This window comes from Amblyomma maculatum, chromosome 3 (assembly GCF_055883805.1).
Source record: "Amblyomma maculatum isolate TAMU_Amacu chromosome 3, ASM5588380v1, whole genome shotgun sequence".
Taxonomy (NCBI): Eukaryota; Metazoa; Arthropoda; class Arachnida; order Ixodida; family Ixodidae; genus Amblyomma; species Amblyomma maculatum.
In genome coordinates this window covers 75,488,567-75,512,976 of record NC_139346.1, presented here as the reverse complement: position 1 = coordinate 75,512,976, position 24,410 = coordinate 75,488,567, and the positions used below count along the sequence as shown (strand labels likewise).

General features: G+C 45.2%; 1 protein-coding gene across 1 annotated transcript in view; it reads left to right on the top strand.

Moving 5' to 3' along the window:
- LOC146195005 (sodium-dependent high-affinity dicarboxylate transporter 2-like) overlaps positions 1 to 21,390 on the top strand; it is a 56,390-nt gene extending 35,000 nt beyond the window's left edge. Inside the window, exons 5-6 of the mRNA XM_084596697.1 lie at positions 20,664 to 20,783; positions 21,387 to 21,390. Coding sequence (XP_084452823.1) covers positions 20,664 to 20,783; positions 21,387 to 21,390 — 124 coding nt within the window. The remainder of the gene's footprint in view (positions 1 to 20,663; positions 20,784 to 21,386) is intronic.
- Positions 21,391 to 24,410: the final 3,020 nt, after the last annotated feature.

The following is a 24,410-nucleotide window of genomic DNA, read 5'->3' as shown; positions in this document are numbered from 1 at the left end:
CGTAGACAGGATTACGCATTCCAATACACTATTGTGATCTTCCACTCACTGCATTCGAATACATGAATATCTGCGTCGGAAGTGAGTCGGGAGCCATCGTTTGTATCCCGAAAGCGTTTTTAAGACGGCCATAGTGTTTCTGAAGTCGACGGAACTTTATTCGCGAGCAGTGTTAAGCGTTCTCCCCACGACCACTACGACTGCATAAATTCGCATTGTGGGCAGTGCCTGGCGGCAAAATAACTATTCGGCATACACGGTTGGATGTTACGGGAAAGAAGGAAGAAAAAATTGGTCTGGCTTAGCTGATGGTTAAGCCTAGGATGCGAAACATACTAGCCAAAAAATTAAACATTGCCTGGCTATACCTGGTTAGCCATTCATAGTTAGCCATTTCATAGAAAAGAACAACTCATGTGTTACTCTGCTTCTTCCTTTATTTTTCTCAAACCAATAAATACACTATGATGATCAGTCTTCAGCACGCATTTTCCGTTTGGTAGCATTTCGCCGCTTGAATCGAGTAGTAGTACTCGAAGCTTCATCCTTCACCTCGGCATCGGTTGTCGAACGCTGCCGTCTATCTGCATACTGTGCACGTCGCTTGGCAAGCCGTTCTTCTCGTTCTTCTCCCGTTTCCGTGGCTGTTTGTAACTTGCGCTTTGAGGTCTGGCGAGCCGCCCTCTCCCTGGCCGACATCTCGCTGCTCAATTGACTCCACGAGTGACGAGTGCGTCGTGACATCAGTATCTCCTAGCGGTAGGAGCGGGAGTTAGGCCGCCGGCGGAGGCTGCGCGTCCGCAAGCGAGCGCACGAGTTGAGCCCCAGCTTTCACAGCTGTTGTGACGTCATATCACGTGGTGCGCCGATGTAGGTCAAGTGGTAGCTACGTGGCCGCGCGCGGCGCAGCAAGGAAGAGCTCGGTTGCGCGGCTAGTATGCTTCGCATAAAATATAATTGTGGCTCATGACTAACCATCGTTCATGTCCTACGTCAGAGACTTCAGGACTCGCTCATCAGTCACATCTTCCAAGGCCTGATCTTGATTGATTTATAGGAAGAGAAAGGCGCGGTAACTATCTCACTTGTTTTCTGTTAATACCTCAACCACACCGTAAGGGAAGGGAGGAAGGTGAGTGTGAAAGTGGAAAGAGAGAGAGAGAGGAGCCGTAGTGGAGGGCTACGGAGTAATTTCGACCACCTAGGGATTTTTAACGTGCGCTGACATCGCACAGCTCACGGACGCCTCTTTGTTTCGCCTCCGTCGAAACGCAGCCGCCGAGGTCGGGCTCGAACCCGGGTACTGGCACAGTAGTCGGGCGTCTTAGTGATTGATTGATTTATTTATTTAATTATTTATAGGAAGGGAAAGGCGCGGTAACTGTCTCACTTGTTTTCTGTGGACACCGCAACCACGCCGTAAGGGAAAGGAGGAAGGTGGGAGTGAAAGTGGAAAGAGGAAAGGGGTTGGGTTGGGTTGTGGGGTTTAACGTCCCAAAGCGACTCAGGCTATGAGAGACGCCGTAGTGAAGGACTCCGGAAATTTCGACCACCTGGGGTTCTTTAACGCGCACTGACATCGCACAGCACACGGGTGCCTTGCTTTTCGCCTCCATCGAAAAGCGGCCGCCGAGGCCGGGATTCGATCCCGCGTCCTTGGGAACAGTAGTCGAGCGCCGCAACCACTGCGCCCTCCCGGCGGGGTGAAAGAGGAAAGAGGAGCCGTAGTGCAGGGCTACGGAGTAATTTCGACCACCTGGCGATCTTTAACGGGCGTCTTAGTCTTGTCGCTTAGTAAGAAAGAAGTGGATGGGAGAGTGTGTGTGTGGATGATTGATTGGTTCAGAGTCAATAAAACGGCAAAAGGCAACAATTCAGACTAGCAAAAGAGTAGAGAGAAACTGTCATACAAGGGCGGGACAGATGCTGTAGCATAAAAAGAGGGAGATGGAAATACAGTATGCAAGTTATACGGGAATTATCACGCATGCCTGGTGGCGAGAAATTTCTGACAAACACGTAAAGTACGAAGAGATTCTTTAAGGCCGACAAACTGAAGGCTCATTTTGTGCTTTTAGAGGGCAGTGTTCGATAGCTCTCGGACGTACAGCTACGAGGTTAGCAGCAGTGCGTCAAAGGTCATAAGAAACACTTTTTTTTTTTTTGGGGGGGGGGGTGGAGGGGGGATACTTGTGGCACCCGACCGAACGTAATATTCTGCAGGTTTCCAAACTCAAACTGAGCTCCGGACAAGATGTAAGTTTCCTTGAAGTATCGGTCAAAGAATTCTGGCGCTCCAATCACACCACGTCGAGCGGAAATTCATCCTAACAAGCCCCAGTTAGTGCGCGCCTCTACGCTGCGGGATACGCACTAAAACCTGTGCGTTGGACAAAATCATCCTTTGTACCGTCATCTGACTTCACGAACCTCGGCCGGCGAGTTTCATTTTGGCACCAGCTCCTACCTATTCCTAATTGCCGAGCGTCACAGGGTCCGAAATGGGGCGAAGGAGGGGGTATCGATACAAGAGGAAAATCGATGCGTCATTACAGCGCTTCATGTCCTATTATAAAGGAGGCTGAATACGCGCGGTAGTCACTATTTACTAATTGCAGGCATGTACGCCGCTAAGCCTGTATTCGACAGTTCAAAAAGGCCGGCATAAATTAAACGCGCGCGACAAACTACTTTCTCGTTATTACCATCCTGCTATCTTAAACAAGCAATAAAAACAAAAGAGAAAAGCAGCACAGTACGGGCCATCTTGGGGATTAGAGCAATGGTTGAGGCTCTTCTACTTGAAGGGATTAAAACCGCTGTTGCTGCATACACTGTCTATCGACATGAATGTGGCAGTAGGCGACATACAAGTTATTCAACGAGTGAAGAAAGACCATTTTGTTAGGTTTCTCTAGTTAATTTTCTGTAATACTCTGAAAAGCGTGTTTAATTTTATTTCAAAGAGCCGAGAGCGCATTCACTGGAAACTTTCAAGAAATATTCAGCTGATGTTTGTTTTGATATGGTTCAAGAGAGGCTCTTGTAAGGTTGACTATTTCGTTGCATACGCGAGCCACACATTGATATTTTTGTCACCATTCGTGCATTTTTGTCATCGATATATATCAGGGCTGAAATTTTACTTCTAGTCGTACATTTGTACCAGCCTTCCACGTCTCTGGTCGTACTGTGAGACAAGTGAATGCACTTCGAGCGATCCCATTCATTGTGACTTGTGAAAAAAGGTTCTTTGGCATGTAGCCCCTTTGACTCACTGCCAACTTCTTTGCTTCATTCGAGTTCATTCCCAGGAACCTTAACCTTGAGTCCTTCGCTGTACTTCGAATAAAATTGAAATCAGCTTCTTAGACCGCGCCTCTGATGGGCCGTCCAGAGGTTAAGCCGTTTCGCCGTTGGTACCGTTGCAACCGAGCGAAGGAGTCACGAGCCACGAGAAAGTCACGAGTCGAAAAGAATTTCTCAAATGCGAAAGAAGAGCTACAAGCGAGCGGAGCAGAGCTCGTGGCTCTTATTTCTGCCCCTCTAAGAAATGTTCTTTAGCACGTGAAGAAAATAGCGATTTGTAACTGCACATACATACATACATACATACATACATACATACATACATACATACATACATACATACATACATACATACATACATACATACATACATACATACATACATACATACATACATACATACATACATACATACATACATACATACATACATACATACATACATACATACATACATACATACGTACGTACGTACGTATACGCGTACATACATACATACATACATACATACATACATACATACATACATACATACATACATACATACATACATACATACATACATACATACATACATACATACATACATACATACATACATACATACATACATACATACATACATACATACATACATACATACATACATACATACATACATACAAAGAACAAGCATCTTCAAATTTGCCTCAGTGCATCGCAGAAATGCTTAAATTGCTATGCTCAAATTTGGCATTATATAGGGTCCCGGATGTGCAAACCCAACATGAGACGGTTGTGATTACTGATCTCGAGCCGGGCATCCTGAAGAGTGAAGTTGAATGGGCCTTAGCCAGCCTTGCTAAGAACAAAGCTAGCGGAATTGATGGTATTCCAGCTGAGTTGCTTCAAAACCTTAACCACGACGCTGTTAACACACTGCATACATTATGTCAGAAGATTTGGACAACCCTGCAGTGGCCACAGGATTGGAGGAGGTCAGTTTACATCCCCATTCCAAAGAAAGGCAGTGCCAAAGATTGTTCCAACTACCGCACGATCGCGCTTATTTCGCATGCTAGCAAGGTGATGTTAAAAATCCTGCAAGGTAGGCTGCAGCAGTATGTGGATCGGGAGCTTCCGGACGTGCAAGCTGGGTTTCGCAAGGGCAGAGGAACTAGAGATCGAATTGCCAACCTTCGCTGGATCATGGAAAAAGCAAGAGAGTTCCAGAAACCCATTTACTTCTGCATTATTAATTATGCGAAAGCGTTTGACTGCGTTGATCACAGCAGATTGTGGCAAGCTCTCCAAGAGATGGGAGTTCCAATTCACCTCATCTGTCTCCTCAGGAACCTGTATGAAGGGCAAGAGGCCACAGTCAGAACTGGGCATGGTCTTACTGATTGGTTTCCGATTGAGAAAGGGGTGAGGCAAGGCTGCATACTGTCGCCCTGCCTATTTAACCTATATGCAGAGTGCATCATGAGGAAGGCCGGTTTGGACGAGTCTTCAGCTGGAGTGAAGATTGCTGGAAAACGTATCAACAACCTTAGATATGCGGATGACACCACTTTAATGGCAGAAAGTGAAGTGGACCTCAAGAGACTTCTGATGCGCGTACAAGAAGAGAGTGAGAAGTTTGGGCTTAAACTGAACATTAAAAAGACAAAGATCATGGCGTCTTGCCCTATCAAGTCCTGGAGCATCAATGGACAAGAAGTGGAAGCTGTGACAGATTTTCTGTTCTTGGGCGCCAAGATTACCTCGGAAGGAGACTGCAGCCGTGAAATTAGGAGACGCCTGCTTTTGGGAAAGAGAGCAATGGTTAGCCTTGACCGCCTAGTAAAGAGCAGAGACATTAGTCTGCCAACCAAGATCCGTATAACTCGTGCTATGGTCTTTCCAGTTGTGATGTATGGATGCGAGAGTTGGACTGTGAAAAAGGCTGACCGCCGAAGAATTGACGCCTTTGAATTGTGGTGCTGGCGAAGACTCTTGAGAGTTCCTTGGACTGCCAGAAGATCAAATCAGTCGATATTGTCGACCATAAACCCTGACTGCTCATTGGAGGGTCAAATTCTAAAGTTAAAGCTCAGCCACTTTGGTCATCTGATGAGAAGAGAGGAGTCGCTGGAGAAAGATTTGATGTTGGGAAAAGTTGAGGGTCGCCGGAGAAGGGGTAGGCAGCGAACGCGATGGTTAGACGGCATCGTCGAGGCATTGCAGATGAAGCTATGTGATGTTAAGAAGATAGTGAGAGACCGGAAAGCGTGGCGTGACATGGTCCATAGGGCCACGAAGAGTCGGACACGACTGAACGCCTGAACTGAACTGAAAGGGTCACAATCATGCTTACGATTTTTTACGTAACCAGTCCACATACAATTTCGCCAACCTTTGTCTCGGAGCTTTGTCCTGCGGGCCTTCTGAACTCCATGGAGGCATTCTTGAGATTTGTTGTTTAATTTATTGATCAATACACGATGGCTTTTGCTTGTTTTTTGGAGTCGCTTCTTTTCTCCGCATGCTGCCATTCCTGAAAAGCAATTTTCTTCTGCGCATGTCACTGCCTTTGATGGCACACATAATTATGAAAATAACCTCCGTTGATATATATGTCGAAACTTGTATGTTTGCAGCAAAGGGCACGCAATCTGTGTTAATTTTCATAGCACAGCAGCAAACAAGGCTGCAGTATTCTCCCACAACTTATACGCTGCAGGGAAGTAACGTCGCCACTCTAAAGGCTCTTGCTATTTGATGGGTGCCATTGTAATGTTATTTGATTCATTAGGTTATTTTCTTTCCGATTATTGGCCCCAGGCGAGTACAGTAGCACACGACTAAAGCAGGCAAGGGTCCCCAGTCTTGTCCTGCAGAGGGAGCTAGTCGCAGAACTCAATTAGCCAAAGCGCCGGAGGCTGGAGCGGCTACTACTAAAAGACAAAAAACTAGGGCAAAATGCCCGCGGCACTATCGAGGATCTCAGTTCCTCCCGGAGGGGGGTAGGTCACTGTCCCGAAATTCTATCCTGTGACCAATGACGTTGAATCCTCCTCTCCTACACACATTATCGATGCTGTTGCTGGGTCTATATCACTCTCAGGGAGGAGCTGCCAGTATTTCCCAAGAGCCAAACATGAAGAAAAGACAAAAGAGAGCAAAGCATCCGCAATCAGTAGCCCGACATGCAATTCACAAACGAACCAGGCCATGCGCATGCTTCCATTCATGTCACACGTCCCACTCCCCAGATTCTTGATCCTGAAGTTACGTTTTTCTTCAGTTGTTTCTGAGAAAGGGGAGCGCTTATTCCCGTGACGAATAGGCCAGGTAGGGAAAGTTATAATGAGGACAAAAGCCGTCAGAACAAAGCAAAACTGAGTCCGTTCCCGTTCGGCCCATTCGAGCATTCGGCAAGAAATCATTGTTCTTTGCAAAGAAGAGAAGTAGTCGACCGTCGGTGCAGAAAATTGGTTGTATTGATCGCTGTCCAAACCTACCCTCTCCTAACACCAAGGCACTCCTGAGTATCAGAATGGAAGCGGCAATCGAGTGAAGAAAGCAAATTTGGAGGAGAAGACCTAATCTTAGATATAAATGAAGAACTAGCAGCAAGGCAGGTAATCGTAGAAAGTTTTGTACAATTGCTTAGACTTATCAATGTGGTTTGGGCTTAAACTGAACATTAAAAAGAGAAAGATCATGGCGTCTTGACCTATCAAGTCCTGGAGCATCAAGGGACAAGAGGTGGCAGCTGTGACAGATTTTCTCTTCATGCGCTTTAAGATTACACCGGAAGGAACTGCAGCCATGAAATTAGGAGACGCTTGCTTCTGGGAAAGAGAGCCATGGCTAGCCTTGATCGCCTAGTAAAGAGCAGAGACATTAGACTGCCAACCAAGATCCGTATAACTCGTGTTATGGTCTTTCCAGTGCTGATGTATGGATGCGAGACTTGGACTGTGAAGAAGACTGACTGCCGAAGAGTTGACGCGTTTGAATTGTGGTGCTGGCGGAGACTGTTGAGAGTTTCTTGGACGGCCAGATCAAATCAGTCGATATTGTCGACCATAAACCCCGACTGCTCATTGGAGGGTCAAATCCTAAAGTTAAAGCTCAGCTGCATCGGTCATCTAATGAGAAGAAAGGAGTCGCAGGAGAAAGATTTGATGTTGGGAAAGGTTGAGGGTCGCCGGAAAACGGGTAGGCGTTAGATGGCATCTTCGAGGCGCTGCAGATGAAGTTATGTGATTTTAGGATAGTGAGAAACCGGAAAGCGTAGCGTGATATGGTTCATAGGGTCACGAAGAGTCGGACACGACTGAACGACTGAACTGATCAATGTGGTGATTGTCCGTTTGTATAGGTATGTCTCAGACAGTGGCATATTCCAATGGCATGGCGCAAATGGCTCGGGGATTCTTTGCCCTTTGGTGAAGCTGGTGAGCCTCCGGTTTCTTATCGTAGCCGTGCTAAAGCAGCAATAGGCATCAGGTCATGCACATGCTTCCTCTTCATTTGAATATTGTAGATATTGTGACGAACTATGAGGTAAGTAGGCAATATTACACGTGGCGCGAACGTCTGGAAGCACTGCCTCAAACCCGGCCGTTTCGTTTGCTAGATCAACGGGCCGCACCCTTCCGGAGGCTGGGATGCCGACTCAGCAGATTTCCAGCTCGAACGTTCCAATGGCCCCTCAAGTTTAGACGTCTAGGCTGCAAACATTTCTTGATGACATTGACCTGAACAAATGCACACCCACGCATACGCACGCACATACACATGCATGCACTCACACACTAATATTTTATGTTTATGCCCGGAGTGACCTAAGCGGCAGACGCATTCCTGCACTCGGCAAGACGTAAAATGCGCGCAGCTTCTTCTAGCAAGCAGTTACAGTCGATGCTAAGCCTGAGAGGAGTGGACAGTGGAGTCAGAATATTAGCGAATATCAATGAACAGCGTTGGCATAACTATCCATGAGGGGCAGACTCACTGCCTTAGTCTTTGCGGCATCTTACGCGGTAGTTGAAATATTGTTACAGTCGGACGGGATAGAACGCTGATTCCCGCCGAAACGTTTCCATTGTTACGTGGGCGCAGGGCACGTTCGCATTCGGTGTGTTTCTCTTCGAGGTGCGGGATGCACTGAAAGTCCGCTTGACAGGTAAATTACAGGTGACACGGCGATCGATATCGGTTCCAAATACCGCCTGAAAATATATGCCACGATTCGGAATCTACAGACATGGTGCGGCCTGTTTAGAAGACTGATGCATTCGCCCCTCATGTTTCCAGTGAGGCAGTCAAAAAGCAATGCTTGACTTTATTTCTCTTTTTTACTTTCAGTAATGTGATGACCTGAACAAGGAAAAAATTAGGAGGATGCTTAAGCTTGGCGTTATGCGTACACGAGACGCGAAATCTCGTTTAACACCGCCTTTTGTTCACCGGTTCTGGTACATACTGTATGTACAGGTGCGGACAAAAGTAAACGGAGCACACTTTTACATTCGAATTCACGCTTCCTGCTCTAGACAATATTTGTCCAAGTGAAAAGACACTGTCGTCTACTACCTGCTCGCACATACCATGACTGCCAGTTTGAATATACAATGGGTGAAACATTTTAGAAGCAAATAGCATGCTCTGTTTACTTTAGTCCGCAGCGGTACGTCTCCTGCAACTCACGATATAGAACAGTAGACAAAAAATAGAATTTTTGGAGAGTCTGCTAATAAGCTCACAGCCTAAGATTTAGCTAGCTTCATTCCAACTTGCCGAACACGTCGCCCGGTTCCAACGACTCGAAGCCGCCGTCTAGGTTGATAGGCTACGCCTATCCTGTGTCTATTGGATAATAGGTTTCACCAAAATTTTACCAACACCCCGAATTGTCGTCATCGAGAGACTGCGACCCAAAGTTTGGCAAAGAAAAATCGTTAGTTGAGTTAAGTATTGAAGAAAAGCAAGGCGCAGTGTATATCTACTTCACTTCTCGGTTGGCCCCAATACATAAATACAACTCGATGCGATTGGAGCTACACACGTCCTCGCTTCTAATCCCTGTTGCAAAGTATCCTCCAGCTAGCTATCAGATGGATGCTAAGTAGAAACCAAAATTGTATGTCGTCTTCCGTAATAATGCACAACGAACAGTTTTGTCAAGATTTTAAACCGAGTTTACATGCTTAATTTTTTTGCGACATTTTCCTTTTTTTATATATATTCATGTTTACGGCGATGGCAACGACGACGCCTTTTCTACAGTGTTGGACAGTATATTAGGGCCTTAGCCTACCCTATGCAACAAAGAGAAGCAATGAACTTTCTGTTTGAGTATATAAAAGACATTTGACTTCTTCACCAGCTATAGTTTAACGCATTTTTCAAGCTACGACACATTGTGCGCTTGCTGGTCACTGTCACGAATTCTTCACGCTGTGAATTTTGTAGGCCCATTTGTAAGACTATGCATCTCATCACTTCATTGTTTAACATTACGCGACGATGAACGCTATTAGTACAAATTTATTGGCAGCAATCCAGCTCCCCCTACATTTATTGTTTTATTTTCAACGCATGTCTGATTCCGTCTTTCTCTCCGCTATTCCCTTTCCTACGCATGTCAGCAAATCCTAAACACCGGCTAAATTCTCTGTTTTTCATTAAAGAGTTCTCTCTCTCTTTTCGAACAAACTAGCTGCTTAATTAAATTAACAAAATATAAATAAATCAAAAATTGATAAATATAACTAAAAAATTTAGTGCGGCAGCTCTAATGCCTCGTTGTGCCGAAAATATGGTGTCAGCGTTGCTGGTTCCAAGAAAAAAATCACGGGCATGCCTCAAGCATGAGTAATAGTTGACACGTGACATGACGGGGCACTTATTGCTTGTCTGTGAGCCGTAACGAGACCACATGGCATGGCCGCGACTAGGCAAGAATTTTCAGCTCTTGCAGCTCCTTTGAAATGGTATGGCGTGATGAGAATCTAACCCCGGATTATTGGATACCGGCTCAGACACACTCCCTCCGTATGCCACGCAGGTACGTTGATACGGCTTTTATTCATTTTTGGGTGGTCTTTCACATAATTCGGGAGCTTATGACTTAATGGATACTAATGAGTATGCATGAAATAGTATAAACACAGGTGAAGGAATTAGTGATTAGCGAAGCAAGTAGGTATCTGTATGCACTCGACCGAGGATCTGCAAAGGAAGCTGGAGACGGAAACCATTAACAGTCGCGTCGTACTCTTGAGGCGATTTCACCCGCAAGCGATAACGCTCGCGATTTCTGCAGCAGCGACGTCAAAACGTGTTTTGAGGTTTCGCGTTGTTTCGAGCGGCGTGAGCGAAGCAGGCCCCGGATTACGCACCGCTCTCAAAATCGCTCTCAAGTTTGAGAGCGTGACGTCAAAATGACGTGGCTCAGACATGTGAAGTGTGACGACATCACGGCTTTAGCCAATTACAAGCAGGCTAGGGTGCTTAATAGCAAAGCCCCACCCCGGAAACTTTTATTTGCACGATAAAGGGGCCGTCTGCAAACATTTTTCCTGAAAACGCAGCGAATAAAAGTATAAATGTTCTATTTACCTAAGAAACATTGTTCGAAGCTATAATACGGCAACTAAAAATAGAAGCATTTTCAGTATTGCAATTAAATGTGCGCCTAGGTAACGATTTTCGCCGCGAGGGTCAGCTGACGACAGCGAGGCGTGAACATGGCGGCCTGCAAAGAAACAGCTGATTTTCCCGTCTAGTTGCTGCTTTTTACGCGTAGTTTAAAATCGAGGTCCTCTGCGGATGTTGTTAGTTACCGGAAAAATCTGACTGAAAGCAGTAAAGGCTACGAACCTGCAGTGAATAGCTTGGTGAAAGTGTTCGTCACGAAAATAGCTTGCTGAAGAGTGTTTTTCAGTGCTTACCAGCGATGACAAGAACGACGAGCGGTAGCCATGTGATCTAGTGTTGTTTCTTTGGAAAATACAAGAGGAAAATGAAGGCTACACTATTACTTCTGCCGATAGAGGGAAGCTGACAGTATCAGTAAAGTAGGTGGCAGCCGCTATGCAAGAGCTCGCGACTGCAGTGCGGGAAACGAGATCCCACGCACGACCCTTCACCACTGACTTGTCGTGCAAGCCACAGACTCGCTGCTGTGCTTCGCAACCAGTTGACTTCAGGCACATTGGGCTCGGTTCTTCATATTGCGATTGATGCTACTGCTGCTCCATTCCGTTCATGTTCAGTAGCTGATGTTCTGTGTGAGGTACAGAAACCGACGTTTACGCTCCGTTTTGGTTTGTTCAAGAGAAAGAAAGCACTCTTTTTTTTTTTTTAATTGTCACCGAGGCGAGAACGAGTTTGTTCCACCAGACCTCAGTTTAGAGGCGATAAAGGTAGGGATGTCTAGTATGTTGCATTTCGCGCAGCGGTAAGAGTGATGGTGTTGGTCGCACATTGTTGCAAGGCCTCTCTGACGGTGTCATAGTTTCTGTTCGTGCTAGACGGTGTCCACTCTGTCGGCAGGAAAAGCAAGCGTATCATGCATGTGATGCCGCGAGCGAGCTCGAAATCGGCTCAATTTCTGCGATCGCACTATGACAACTAGCTTTCAAGTGCCTTTATATCCATCAGAGTCTTTAGTGTTTCAAAATATGTTCATTTTACACACATTACGCATTCTCTTTCAATATTGTGTGAATTATGCACAAGCCTTTTCTATTAAAATATCAGTTTGAACAGAAGTTTGAATTTTTTTGGTTATTTGTTGAAAAGACTTAGAAAATAAATGCCAATGACAAAAGTAGCTGTGCAAAATGTGTATATCACACATTTATGGCGTAGTCATTTATTGGATGCTTATAGTTTAGCTTCCTCTGCTGTCTTCAAGCTGTTTAGCATTCTTCATGACAGTGTTGCACGTTTTATTAGTGTAAAGTAACCTTTATTCACACATAGCCCCAGCAATGCATTTGTTATGATTGCAGTTATTTTATTGTCACTAAGATTTTTGTCATTCAGCAGTCATTCTGGGCACTGAAGCCAAGTAAAATGCACTATTCTCCTAGCAGCTGCTACAGCAGAGCAGCAGCTACAGCTTTGTTATATCTGATATATAAGCATTTTGTATACTGCACCATGCATACAGTGCCTATTTGTATAGGTAGCTTCAGTATGCAATGGAATGGCTTCTTTGGGCCTAGTAATTTATTCTCGAATGTACATGTCAATGTTGTATGGTCAATGTATACCAAGGTACATGTGCTTCTCTATATGCTGCCTCTTTTGCAGTAAAAACACTCAAGTGAAATGCTGCTGCCAAGAAATAAGTGTTTCTACTGAATATAAGTGGCAGTAAAAAAAAAAAAAAAAAGATCTTTGTTGGTAGTATTTTCTGATTACAGTCAGCATCATGAACATTTACTGCCTTGCTGTAATACTGCACTTTTCAGTTTAAGCATGTTTACACCACAGTGACCACAGCCAACTGTACCAGGCTGCAAGACGGTAGCAGAGAAGAGACAGCGAGCTGGGACTGGGATGGCTTGGCGCTGGTGTAATCAGCCATGACTTCAGTGGGTAGTTGCCGTCTCATGGGTAACCAAAATATGACATCCACTTAGGCCCATCTTTTGCTAATCTCAACAGCTTTTGAGCATGCTTTAGCACTCAATTGAAGATCCATACTAAGTAGCCCACAGCCAGAATCGTAAACATTCGCAGGAATGCTTACAACGTGTGCCAATGCTGTTTAGGCAAGCATCATTGTAAGGACAGCCTTGTAACTTGGTAGTGATGATTACCTGCATAACAGAAGCACCCCGATTTCTTAGGCAGCAAATAAATTTAAACACTATAAATATTTGTCTCCTATTGCTTTTGCCATGAACAAAATTTCACTGCAACATGCATTCTTTGGCATACAGCCCGTCTCAGCATATTCAGGAAATGTATCTCTTGCCGAAGCCGAAATCTAAGTCAGTCTCTCCCTGCAAGGCTTGTTTTCAAAAAAAAAGAAAAGAAAAGTCTTGTCCTCAGAAAAGACTCCCGGTCTTTGCAGAAATAAAAAGAAGCAGGCGTTTTTACGGCGCATTTACTTTCAAGCCGCGAATGTGTCGCAGGCAGGGAGCGTGACAAATGGCCCGAAACCAGTCATCGATGAGCAAGGCGCGCTGGACAATCAATAGTCCCTTCATCCTGTGCTTTACATATAAAGGGCAGGTATACAGAACCCTTTCGACAGCTCTCGCTAGGTCATTTTGAAGACAACTGTTAATAAACAATGCACGAGTGGGAACGAGACCTTTTGGTTGGGAAAAAAAGCCTTGCAGAGAAGCCGACTTACAACAAGTGGTATTGCACACATCAATGCATATAATCAAGATCGTTCGATCACCAACACGGGTTTTTAGATCTTAATCAGGAAAAAGACGCAGGTGTTCAGCAGGCCTTCGATCCCCTTTCGGTGCACAGGAGTACCGCTATCAAACATTATGGTGTCGCAGCGCTGGCAGACAAGGACAAGACTAGGGACACACACAACTGCACTGAACTTACAACTTTATTTTGGACGCTTTTGATTCGCGCATATATAATTGATAGAAGGATGAAATGAAAAGAAGCAGGTGTTTTTACGGCGCATTCACAAACGCTAGACGAACGCGCCGTGGAGGAGGCGTTGGTCCGGCGGGGAAGCCAGGGTCACGAAATGCGCGTGTTCGCGTCGCAGATCTGAGATAAAGCAGGCGCAATACAAGTTTACTATGATCTTCAGAACTCTTCGGCAAACACACGCAGTCAATAACAAAATCTACTCACTATTGTGATGTTCACTACGTGCGTAGAACCCCTTGCCTAGCGACTTGTTTCCGTATCCTTGACGGCAATCATCGTTCCGCCCGATGGCTTCCGCTACCGACGCACTGCGTGGTGCAAACGATCTTACATTCCCTACGTACGTTGGAAGCACGGTATAATCGTGGTTGAAAGCCTCCGGTAGCAAAAAAATGCGGTGCGCTTGCCGCCGCGGTGACGACGCACTCGCCCGCAAGCCGCCGTTCATCGATGTTCGTCGGCAATCGTCGCACAGTCACTACACTTTCTGCTTGTTCCCGAGTTGAACAGAGCCGGAGCAACTTGTCCGGCAAGTCAAACGTGTGCTCGTGCTTCATTCTTCGCTGTGGATCGCCGATACAATGCCTCAAAGCGGCGCATCGCAATTTACGCGGCCGCCATTTTCACTCTGAAACGTTTGAGACTGCTTCTGTCGCTCTCAAAAAAACGCTTTCAATTGGCGGCCATATTTAGGTGCTCAACGTCATCATTTCTTTCGTGTTCATGACGTCTGACGACTTCCACCGGTGACGCAGAACTGACCGGTCAGAACTGACCAATAGGACATAGGCATTTGAGAGCGATTTTGAAAGCGATCCGTTTGAGAGCGGTGCGTAATCCGGCCCCAGGTCTAACGAAGTTAGAAAGCTTTCGCTCTGTCGCTGCCGCTCGTCGCTGAGTTGGCTCAATCGCTTGCATGTGAACCAGCCTTTAAAGGCGAAGCTTAAATGCCCTTCCCCCATTTTTTAGATTATGAACAGCTTTGAATTTGAATCGGATATCGTAAAACTATGGGCCCACATACGAGTCCCTAAGACTAAAGGGGTAGCGTACGGGTTTTCATTGCAATTGGATGAAATTTATCCCTCACTTTTTTATTCGAACATGTGTCGAATATCTTCCCTTTCCTTTTTAATTGAACACAAAAATTAGTGGGGGGTCGAACCCTGCTAACAGAATTTTCGATACGCTTCTATTAAGTACGGAATAAATCAGTGACCTATTTCGGAATTTACGCACATTCATTTCATGATCTTGTGGCATTACCACCACGTGTCTCGACAATTCCAGCTTGACGTGCTTGTCTCAATGCAAATTTCACAGCGTGCGGCTGTGGCTTCAGTCTATTCTTACTTAAAGAACTTTTCTTGGAGCGTAGATTCACCTTTCCCATCTCGCGAAAGGAGGTTGAATGGTTCTATCTGCCCACTCGAGCATCCATCTTTTCCTTTATGCAAAAAATTGCTACATCTGGACCTCTCTCTAGTAATCTGTGACTGGTCGTTTGAGGTCACGTGTCCTCGTTTAAGTCATCACTGCCTAGAAACATTTTTAGGTGTAATTAGGTGGTTTAGCGCATTAACAATGAATATCAGTTGGAGTTACCTGTAACAACAATTTTAATCACATTGCTTAAAAGTATTTCCTAATGTTCTTTGTCTCTAAAGCCAGCGCCTTGTGTGCTGATTAGCATCATGGTAAAAAACCGATTCTATTCAGCATTAAATTTATCTTGCTCAAGGGCTCCAAAAGAATTTACAATCAAATTGTCGCAGTAACCGCTTCATAATAGTAAAAGAATTAAACGTTTCGTAGCAAACGCCCCTCAACGAAAATGATTACGGCGTAGTTTTGGTCTGTAATATCGCTACTGCAACATCACAGCAAATACCGCGACAATTAAGGAAACTTCAAGTTTCTTAACATTCAATGAACCCGCTCCAGTACACAAAAGTCTATTTGAGATACGATCACTGAAACTCTGATCGCTCTGAAACGTTGCATGCAGTGAGAATAAAAAATACAGAACAAAACACTCAGCGGAGGAATCTGAACGGTTACCAGTGTGAGGCCTTCTCTGGCACACTGAAGCTTCCATATGCAATGAAAGAGCTCTTTCATGCGATACACAGTTAGAATATTCAAGCTGGACATTGCTATGCATTTAGACAAGCGCAATTCTAGTGAGCTGTGCAAAGATTACATTTTACTCGGAAGATTGGTGTTCAGGGATCACATATCCCAACGCTTTACTACACTGTGACCACCCCAGCGACATGCTCCACCGCCTAGGCGCCCCTATTTGCTGCCAGGTAGGCGGCACCTATATTGCCAATGCACGCACGTATGGATTTGTCTCCACTCTTATTATTTCCTGGGTTATGTCCCGCTAAAAATGATGTTATCCTGTTTTAGCCAGGATATTTCATTTCTCTTCTGCACGCGTCGCCATAAAATTTGAATGTTTTGCAGCCGACTTTAGTCGAAAGCTGGCCACGTCCTATTTCACTTCCTACGGTCCATATGCAATCATTTTCTAGGTTTCATTTCGGTTTCTGGAAAAGTAGACAGTACAGTATGGTCCATAAGCCAGAGGCTTGAACTGCTTCCAAAGTGACCCTCTATTTCCACAGCACAGATGCTAACAACAGCTGACTTGCACTAGTAGCTTGTTGACTAATCTTACAACCTTTTTACCTTCCTGTCGTTAAAGCACTTGCTGTCTCCCATACTGCGCGCTAAGAGAAGCCGCCACGTGAAGGCGAAGGGCGCACAAAGGGTGACTGAACGAACATTTAAATGCTCGTTTTTCAAATGGCTACGCTATTTTCATAGTGTACAGATTGCTCACTCACACCATGCAATGGTAAGGATTATGCCTACCCCTTCCGCATTGTCGCTACTTGTTTCTTATAATTTCAAGTTCGCTCTCTGTGAGGTCAACTACAGGAGCACTGACGCACTTGCAATAAAAGGCACGGGTCCTGTGCTGTGCTTTTTATTGCAAGTGCCTGTCTTACATTCTGCGCAGTCATTTAGATGAATGGCCCCGCCGGAGTGGCGCAGTGGTTAAGGCGCTCTACTGCTTTTCCCAAGGATGCGCTGTGGAATCTCGGCCACGGTGGCCACTTTTCGGCGGAGGCGAAAAGCAAGGCGCCTGTGTGCTGTGCGATGTCAGCGCACGTTAAAGATCCCCAGGTTGTCGAAATTACTCCGTAGCTCTCCATTGCAGCGTCTCGTCCCTCATAGCCTGAATTGCTTTGAGACATTGAACTCCATAAGCCGAACCGAACCTTTAGATTAGTGACTACCATGACATAGACGTGTGCTAACAAAATAATAACAGATAGCACAAGACGAAAGCTTGTTTCTTGTGCTGTCAATTTGTATTTTGTTAACGCACCCCTACGTCAATATGACTGCAGAACCACTAGCCCAGTGTAAACCTTTGAAAGATCCATGAAAAATGTTTTAGGAAATATTGTATGACATTTACATTACGCAAAATGTGACGCCAAGCTGCCGAAGGGGCTTATTTGTTTCCAATTACTTAAGCGATCTCTGAAATTGATGTTGACTTGCCCTGTGTATATAGAACATTCCACAAGAAAATAAAACCTTGTAATCAATTTTCTTGCCAAACCTGACATATCTCATATTGTACACTGTTTCTCATTTGCCCTGCCGTCTTCCTGTACACATCCAAAAGGCGCAATCACGTGTAGTCGTTGATGCTGTGAGTGCCATAAGTATAGCGCGTGTATCCTTTTCTATTTGTCCTTTTTGCTCTGCAGGATTATCCAAAGAAGAACGATACTGGTTCGATCCTCATACAATACGTTCATAAAACGTTTCAAGTGCTTAGAATGTGGCAAAGCGATATGATGCATCTCTAATGTTCTCTAGAGCACTCGCGCTAGCCCATTGTTTATTAAACCGACTCAAAATTTCAACACATCAGAGTGCCATCGTAATGAAGAGGTGCCACAGGCTCAGCTCCTGTCTACGTCTTCATTGATGAAGTTTCAGTGTGTATCGTTCACATGTGCGATTTTAAGTTGGGTTAGTGTTCTTATATTGTTCTTCAAATGACGAAGTTCTTCAGTGCGGACGCTTGGTTTCGTAAATGCTTCCCGAGCAAACGCAAAATAATTTGTCTCGCGCGGTCGTAGGTACAAGAAGGAGTTTTCTTAATAACGAAAAAAACTTAGGAAGGTGCAAGAAATCTATTTACCTGCAGAGGGCACATTAAGGAACGCCGTTGTGGTTTTTTGTTAATATTAGTTTCATAATAGCTGTCCGGTGCACAGCGCTGCCCACTTATCATAACACACGCAGCAATCGTTTAGCTGTCTACGAACTAAACATTGATCGCGTATAGCAGAACGTGCGAACATGTTTGCAAATATGTCCTATAAAATGTAACAACGAAATGCACAAGGACATAACGGCTTGAACTGTTACTATATCTATGGCAAACGGTGGTTGGATCAACGGGCGCTGCGTCGGACCTCCGTCGAGACGGACGCAGTTCTGTTGTGGTGCACGTGAGTTCTTTTGGCGTATTTGTTAAGGCTATATTAATGAAGCACAATTATGTATATGATCCGCACCTCATTCAACCAGCCTCCATTTACGACATGCCACCAATATTTCGCGTATACCCAGAGGAAACTGAGCCTAAAGACTTCGTGCCCATAGGAAGGGGGGGGGGGGGGGGAGGTCTCTGTGCGTGTTTTGCATGCTGAACAATGAAACCATAATCCTGAATCACTAGCCTTCGTCAGTGATCAATACGAAAGGAAGGGAAACAATGTGGTGTCATTACTTTCCGGCCTAGCCGTGAACACAGGGCCTCAACGTACATTTTGGGTTCCAGAAAGAGCAGCGTTAACCCGTGATTTGTCTGCCCTTGAGCTGTGCTTCGATTAACGTCCGCTTTTCTCATTGAGCCTGACCAGTCGCCTCTCTACTTCCGGGCAGAGGTAACACTAGGATGTAAATGACCCCTGTAATTAAAGTACCCTCCGTCTCTCTAGTGCGGGCACGATTGATCTTGCACCTACTTCCTGAAGCTTACTTAATGTGTGAAAGTGTGCATGCCAATTCATGTGTCTGTGCACGTAGGTATTTACGAACAGTAATCCGAGACACACAAATGACCGGGCGCAACTGGGACCAATATAGGATGCCAATTACAGATGTACGAATGTTCTTTGCGGTCGTGTTTTTACCCCTTGTCAACATGTACATGTTTACCTTCATCCTTGCTCAACGTTTCTCAACATAATGTAGGTACAGGAAAGTTTGTCCTTTGCGGCATGTCTTAAATTTCATGAAATCTACAACGACAAATAAAACTTTATCTAGTCCAAAAACATGTCAGCGACACATTTCACATACTGTGTTGCATGTTTGCGTCCCTTGCCGCACTCACCGAAGCCTGCACGAATTGCGAGTTATATCAGTGGCGCATGGTTCATGCCTTGCAGTTTTATTATGAGTTTATATATCTTAGCGCAATGGGCAGTTCAGTTATGTCAGAAACTAAGAAACGACGACGCGCTGATATTTACAACTTTATTGCGCCCATTAGTGCGGCTTCCGGAGACTCCGCTCTAATGGGCACCAAGAACGCTATTTTTATATCTTTCCGAGCAGCTCATTCAATGGCAGAAATCTCGCGCAAAGGCGAATATATCAGTGTTAAAAGGCTGAAACGTTTCTATGTGATGCTTCATTCCTACGGGAATTTAAAACTGCAGCCTCTTAAATTTATTAGCATACGCGATCTGCTGGAGGAAGATTTGTACTATTTGTAATCATTTTTTGTAATAAAATTTTGGATTTTTAAAAATTGTCTAAAGTAGCAATTAATTTGAAATTAGTGGCAAGTGATGCTGTGGGAGGGGATGGGCGAGAGAAGCTGAATGGAATTCTTTTTCAAGACGGAAATTTGGCATAGAAAAATAGTTCCGCCAACGCCGACCTCTCTTTTTTTATCAATCGAGAAATACTTTGCACCAGTATGGCCTCACTATCCACTCCGAAATCGTCAGGCAAGCTTCAAGGCTCTCGCGTAAAACCACTCTTATTGCAAAGCGCATGTAAACACCAAATACTTGTTCTTATCGAGGTATTGTGACGTGGTGGTGACAATGCCGTAGGTCACAAAAGAACAGATAGGTGTAACACTGAAATGAGCTCTTAATTTGGCAGACTTGCGCCTGCAAAAGGACTAAACTCGGCGGCGGCGATAGCAGCACACGTACTCACTGGTGATCGAACAGAGAACAGCCGTTTCACTTGTCACCGCTCAAGTTAAAGGCGACTAATAAACACCAAACAACAAACGTTGACTAGCATTACCAGGAATAATTTAGAAACACACGAGCATCAGAGAAATTATTTGAGATACATCTCGATGCCTCTTCCATGACAAATGAAATGACGAACCTGCGTCTCGTGACAGCGAGCATGAACCGAGTACATAATCAATCTGTGTGCTACACTCATAGTGGTGAGGTCTCATGCTGGCAGCCGTTCAAAAACAAGAAATAGAGATTTTAATGGTTCGAGGCAATGTATGCGGATTCTTTAACATGCGAATGCTCTGGCAAATTGTACCATGTGCAATGTCATGGCGCTAATTTTCGTGTAGCCCGTAAGCCCTATTGCAGCGCTCACCTCAACGACACTGATATTTCATTCCGTTCATCACTCCCTTTGCGCAGGGACTTCTGCACTCAGCTGCGCGCCTTGCTGCTGGTGGTGTGGTTCGGCTCACACCTGGGCTCCTTCCTCCTTCCGACGGGCAGCGACGCAATGCTGCACTTCACACGCATCGCACACAGGTGGGAAGCGCGCGCAGCGTTCATGAGCATGTCACGCGAACGGCAGTGGGCTTAAAGAAGAAGGAAAAAATATATGGGGGACACTTAAACTCCGCCTTTAAGGTGTTGATGCGATAGCGTAGGCAATAGCCTGACATATAAAGCGTCGATTTAACCAATCTGTAAGAACGTGCCTCCTTGGCCTAGGAATAACGTGACTGAAAGCATTCCTCTGGGCTGATTTTGACATCACCTTCCCGTATGAAAGGAGAGTCCCGAGTTAGCGGCTCCTTCCAAACGTGACGTCAGGTGGCCCATATGTCCAGTCAGTGCGCGCTCCCAGCCCCGACGTCGACAAGGACACCGACTCCTTGTTTTCTGGTGAACGGGGCCTTTAGCGCGGTGTATGTTAAAGAAATGCCAGACTCTGCGAAATAATCGGTGCAAATGCTGCTTATAGTATTTTACATTGATCATGGTATCGACTCAAGGCACTGTGTGGAGCATTAAATCTGATTTTTGTTTTAACGGAGGATGCCATAAACGACAATATATATTTATATGTACAATATTTTACTATATCCTCTTCCCGCTTGTGTTGCTTCCTCCTCCTCTTCTACGCAGCTGAAGCAGGTGAAAATATTCATTTACACCACCGCATAGTAAGACAGGGTGGCAGCGGATGCTGCATATATCCATGTACGCAGAGCGTTCCTGTAGAGAAATGGGTGTTTTGCAGGACTCTTGAGTGGCGGTCTTGAATGATTGTTTTTCCGCAACAGAGTTTTATTGGTATACGGTTGAGGCGAAGTTAAAACGCGAACTTTAATCAGCCATTAAGTTTGACGAAGCATTCTGCAATTTCTGCGTTCGAATATAAACGTCTTTGAGTTAAAGTCTCCGTTCTGAAGAAAATCTGACGATCCCAGCATAGTGAGCAAAACATCAGCCCATCTATCTGGCATCCGGTAGATGTCACGTGACATTGGCGTCCACTGACTGGTCGGTGAGTTGTGTCGCCTAAAGTCGCAACAGAAGCCGACATCTCTAGGCTTAGCTGCGTGTGTTGAATGCCTGCTACACCATGCATGCTTTTAAAACACCTGTGAATATTCTTTGAGATGCGAAACAGCATGGAAGGAAGGAAGAACAAGCGCTATTGTCATCTCGTTTCCGCTTGTACCCTGATGTAAAACCAATTCAGTTGTGAACTGCCTCCAGCATCCTTGGGGTAGACCGACGATCAGTAAAAGTTGTCTCTTTCTCATCGAATGAAGACCTCTTTCGCGATGCTTATCTGAAGGACTGAAGATTCCATGCATAGTTGTTCATTATGGCGCGGCTTCAGTGCGTACGAAGAGGTAGAACAACGCTACGCGCCTAGTAAAATCTTTTCGCTTGGGGGTGCTAACCGTATCGCCTCTCCACAGACACTTTGACGACAAAACCATCCCATCTGCGTGGTTCTGGCTGGCAGCCAATGGTCCTTGCGTGGTACTGTTGCTCACTCTCAACGTCGCGTCCGTCCATTTCTTTTACCTGCGCCACCTGTAAGTACTTTATGCTCCTGTAAAAACAATACAAAAGATGATTGCTGTAGCAGAACATTTTTGCGGGTTAGTTGGTTCATTGCAGATAAAAGGTAAAACTGCGCTCCCATGTTATCGTTTTTTGTTCCTTTCTCTCTTGTCCTGTTTCATTCGCGCATTTGTACCCTTTATCTGCTATGATTGCTGTACAAGGCATCACGTTATCCAAACGGGCGGGTAGCATCGCTTTAAGATGGTGGGCAAAAATATTATATAGGTTTAAAGCTCCTGAACCGAATGTTGAGCGAATGCTTTGGCAGCAGGCGACCGAGCATTTCATCCAACACAACCAGCTTTTCGTTGAACGCATCAAAGTTCACCGGCGTTCTATGCAGAACCCACTTTCATCGCTGTTATGAACGTTCCTGCGTGGTGTAGGGGTAACGTGAATTCGAATGTCATGGCAGGCTGATTCTAATCTTACCCTTCCATATGAAAGGAAAATCCCGAGTTGGCGCAACCGGTTGCTAATCAATGGGACGCTTTTCAGGCACCGGCGACATATTCCAGGGGTGCCAATTGTGTACCTTTCACTACAAAATTATGGTTCCTACTTAAGCTCGGCCTTTAAAGTTATGATGCGATAACGTAGGCTACCAGCCAACGTATAAAGCCCTGCTTTAACTAAACCTCATGAACGTGCCTGCGTGGTATAAGGGTGGCGCAAATTCATATGCCATGACAGGCTGATTCTAATGTCACCCTTGCACATGAAAGGAGAGACCTGAGTTTGCGCTCTTTCAGGCACAGGCGCAATAAGTGCGAAATGCTCAAGGGTACAGTAGTATAGCTTTCGCTACAAAACAGCGTAATATTCGTCCTTAGATGCAAGTGCTTTGGAGAAGTGAGTGGGCACGTGAGAGTAAGTGAGCGAGTGAGCAAGGGAGAGTGATAATTGAGAGTGAATAAATGAATTGGTAATCAATTATTTCACTTGCCAGCCGGCCAGTCGGTTAGCTGCGAATCAGAGCTGTTTTATCGCTCATTAACACTCTCTTTCTATCAATGAAAATTTTTAACGAGCATCCGAATGAAATAACATTTTCTGCTTGCCAAGTATCCACTAGTTGAAACAATGCGCTAATATCTTCTCATGCCTCTCGGGATTTCCTGCCCCTCAGGCGCATCTACTCACCGGACAGCCTGCGCCAGCGCCAGGAGCTGAAGATGACTCTGCATGGGCAGTACAGAAGCGAGCCCTGGATGTCGTGAGTGACGTCTTACACGCGGAAGATTTCACAAATGCCTTTGACGGGCATCCTTGTGCGAGTCGCCTGTTCGTTCCTGGACATTTGAGATCGATTTTCATACCCCTGAGTGCTTCCGTCTGCGATGCAAATGGGCCGCACCTTAATCCAAATGCTGCCTGCCTTATTAGCTAACGCTTGCATTCGTTATGAGGCACAGAAAAGTGTTCGCATGCTTTTTTTTTTCTCGCCGAGCGAATACGTCTGTTTTAGTAAACCATATTGCCTCAACGCGAAATTATTTTACCTACAGGAAACTACCTACAGGAAACTATTATGGGCAGTTAACCGAAATATTCAAACTGCGAGGAATCGTATATAAAGAAGTATTCGCGCGAAAATTAATACGAGCTTTTTTATTATTTTGTATTGTAAAACAGACTCAGTGTACAACTTGGGTGAGTCAGTGCAAGCCATGCTTCTGGGGCCTATTTATGGGAGATAAGCAACTTGTCTCCCGCCGTTCGTGCATGTTTGTTCCTTCTCGTTTTCTTTTATCACAACAAGCTACTCTACGGTATCATCACCCGTGATATTTCCGTAAAGCAGGGAGTCTACTCCAATTAGATTGATCTGCATTCGCCCTCCTCGGCAGCATAAAAGTATTATGCATTCCTCGCATCGGAAACATAACACTTTTTAACGTGATTGGTTGTCAACAAACTTTCAGAAGCCCAGATTCCCACATATAGAACAGCCGCGATGACTACCAACACATTAAATGAAACTGGTATTTATTGAACACACAAGGAATGTACAGCTGAACAGTTTAGAGACGAGCTATCCTGGTCCTCCCATTCCAAGTCTCTGAG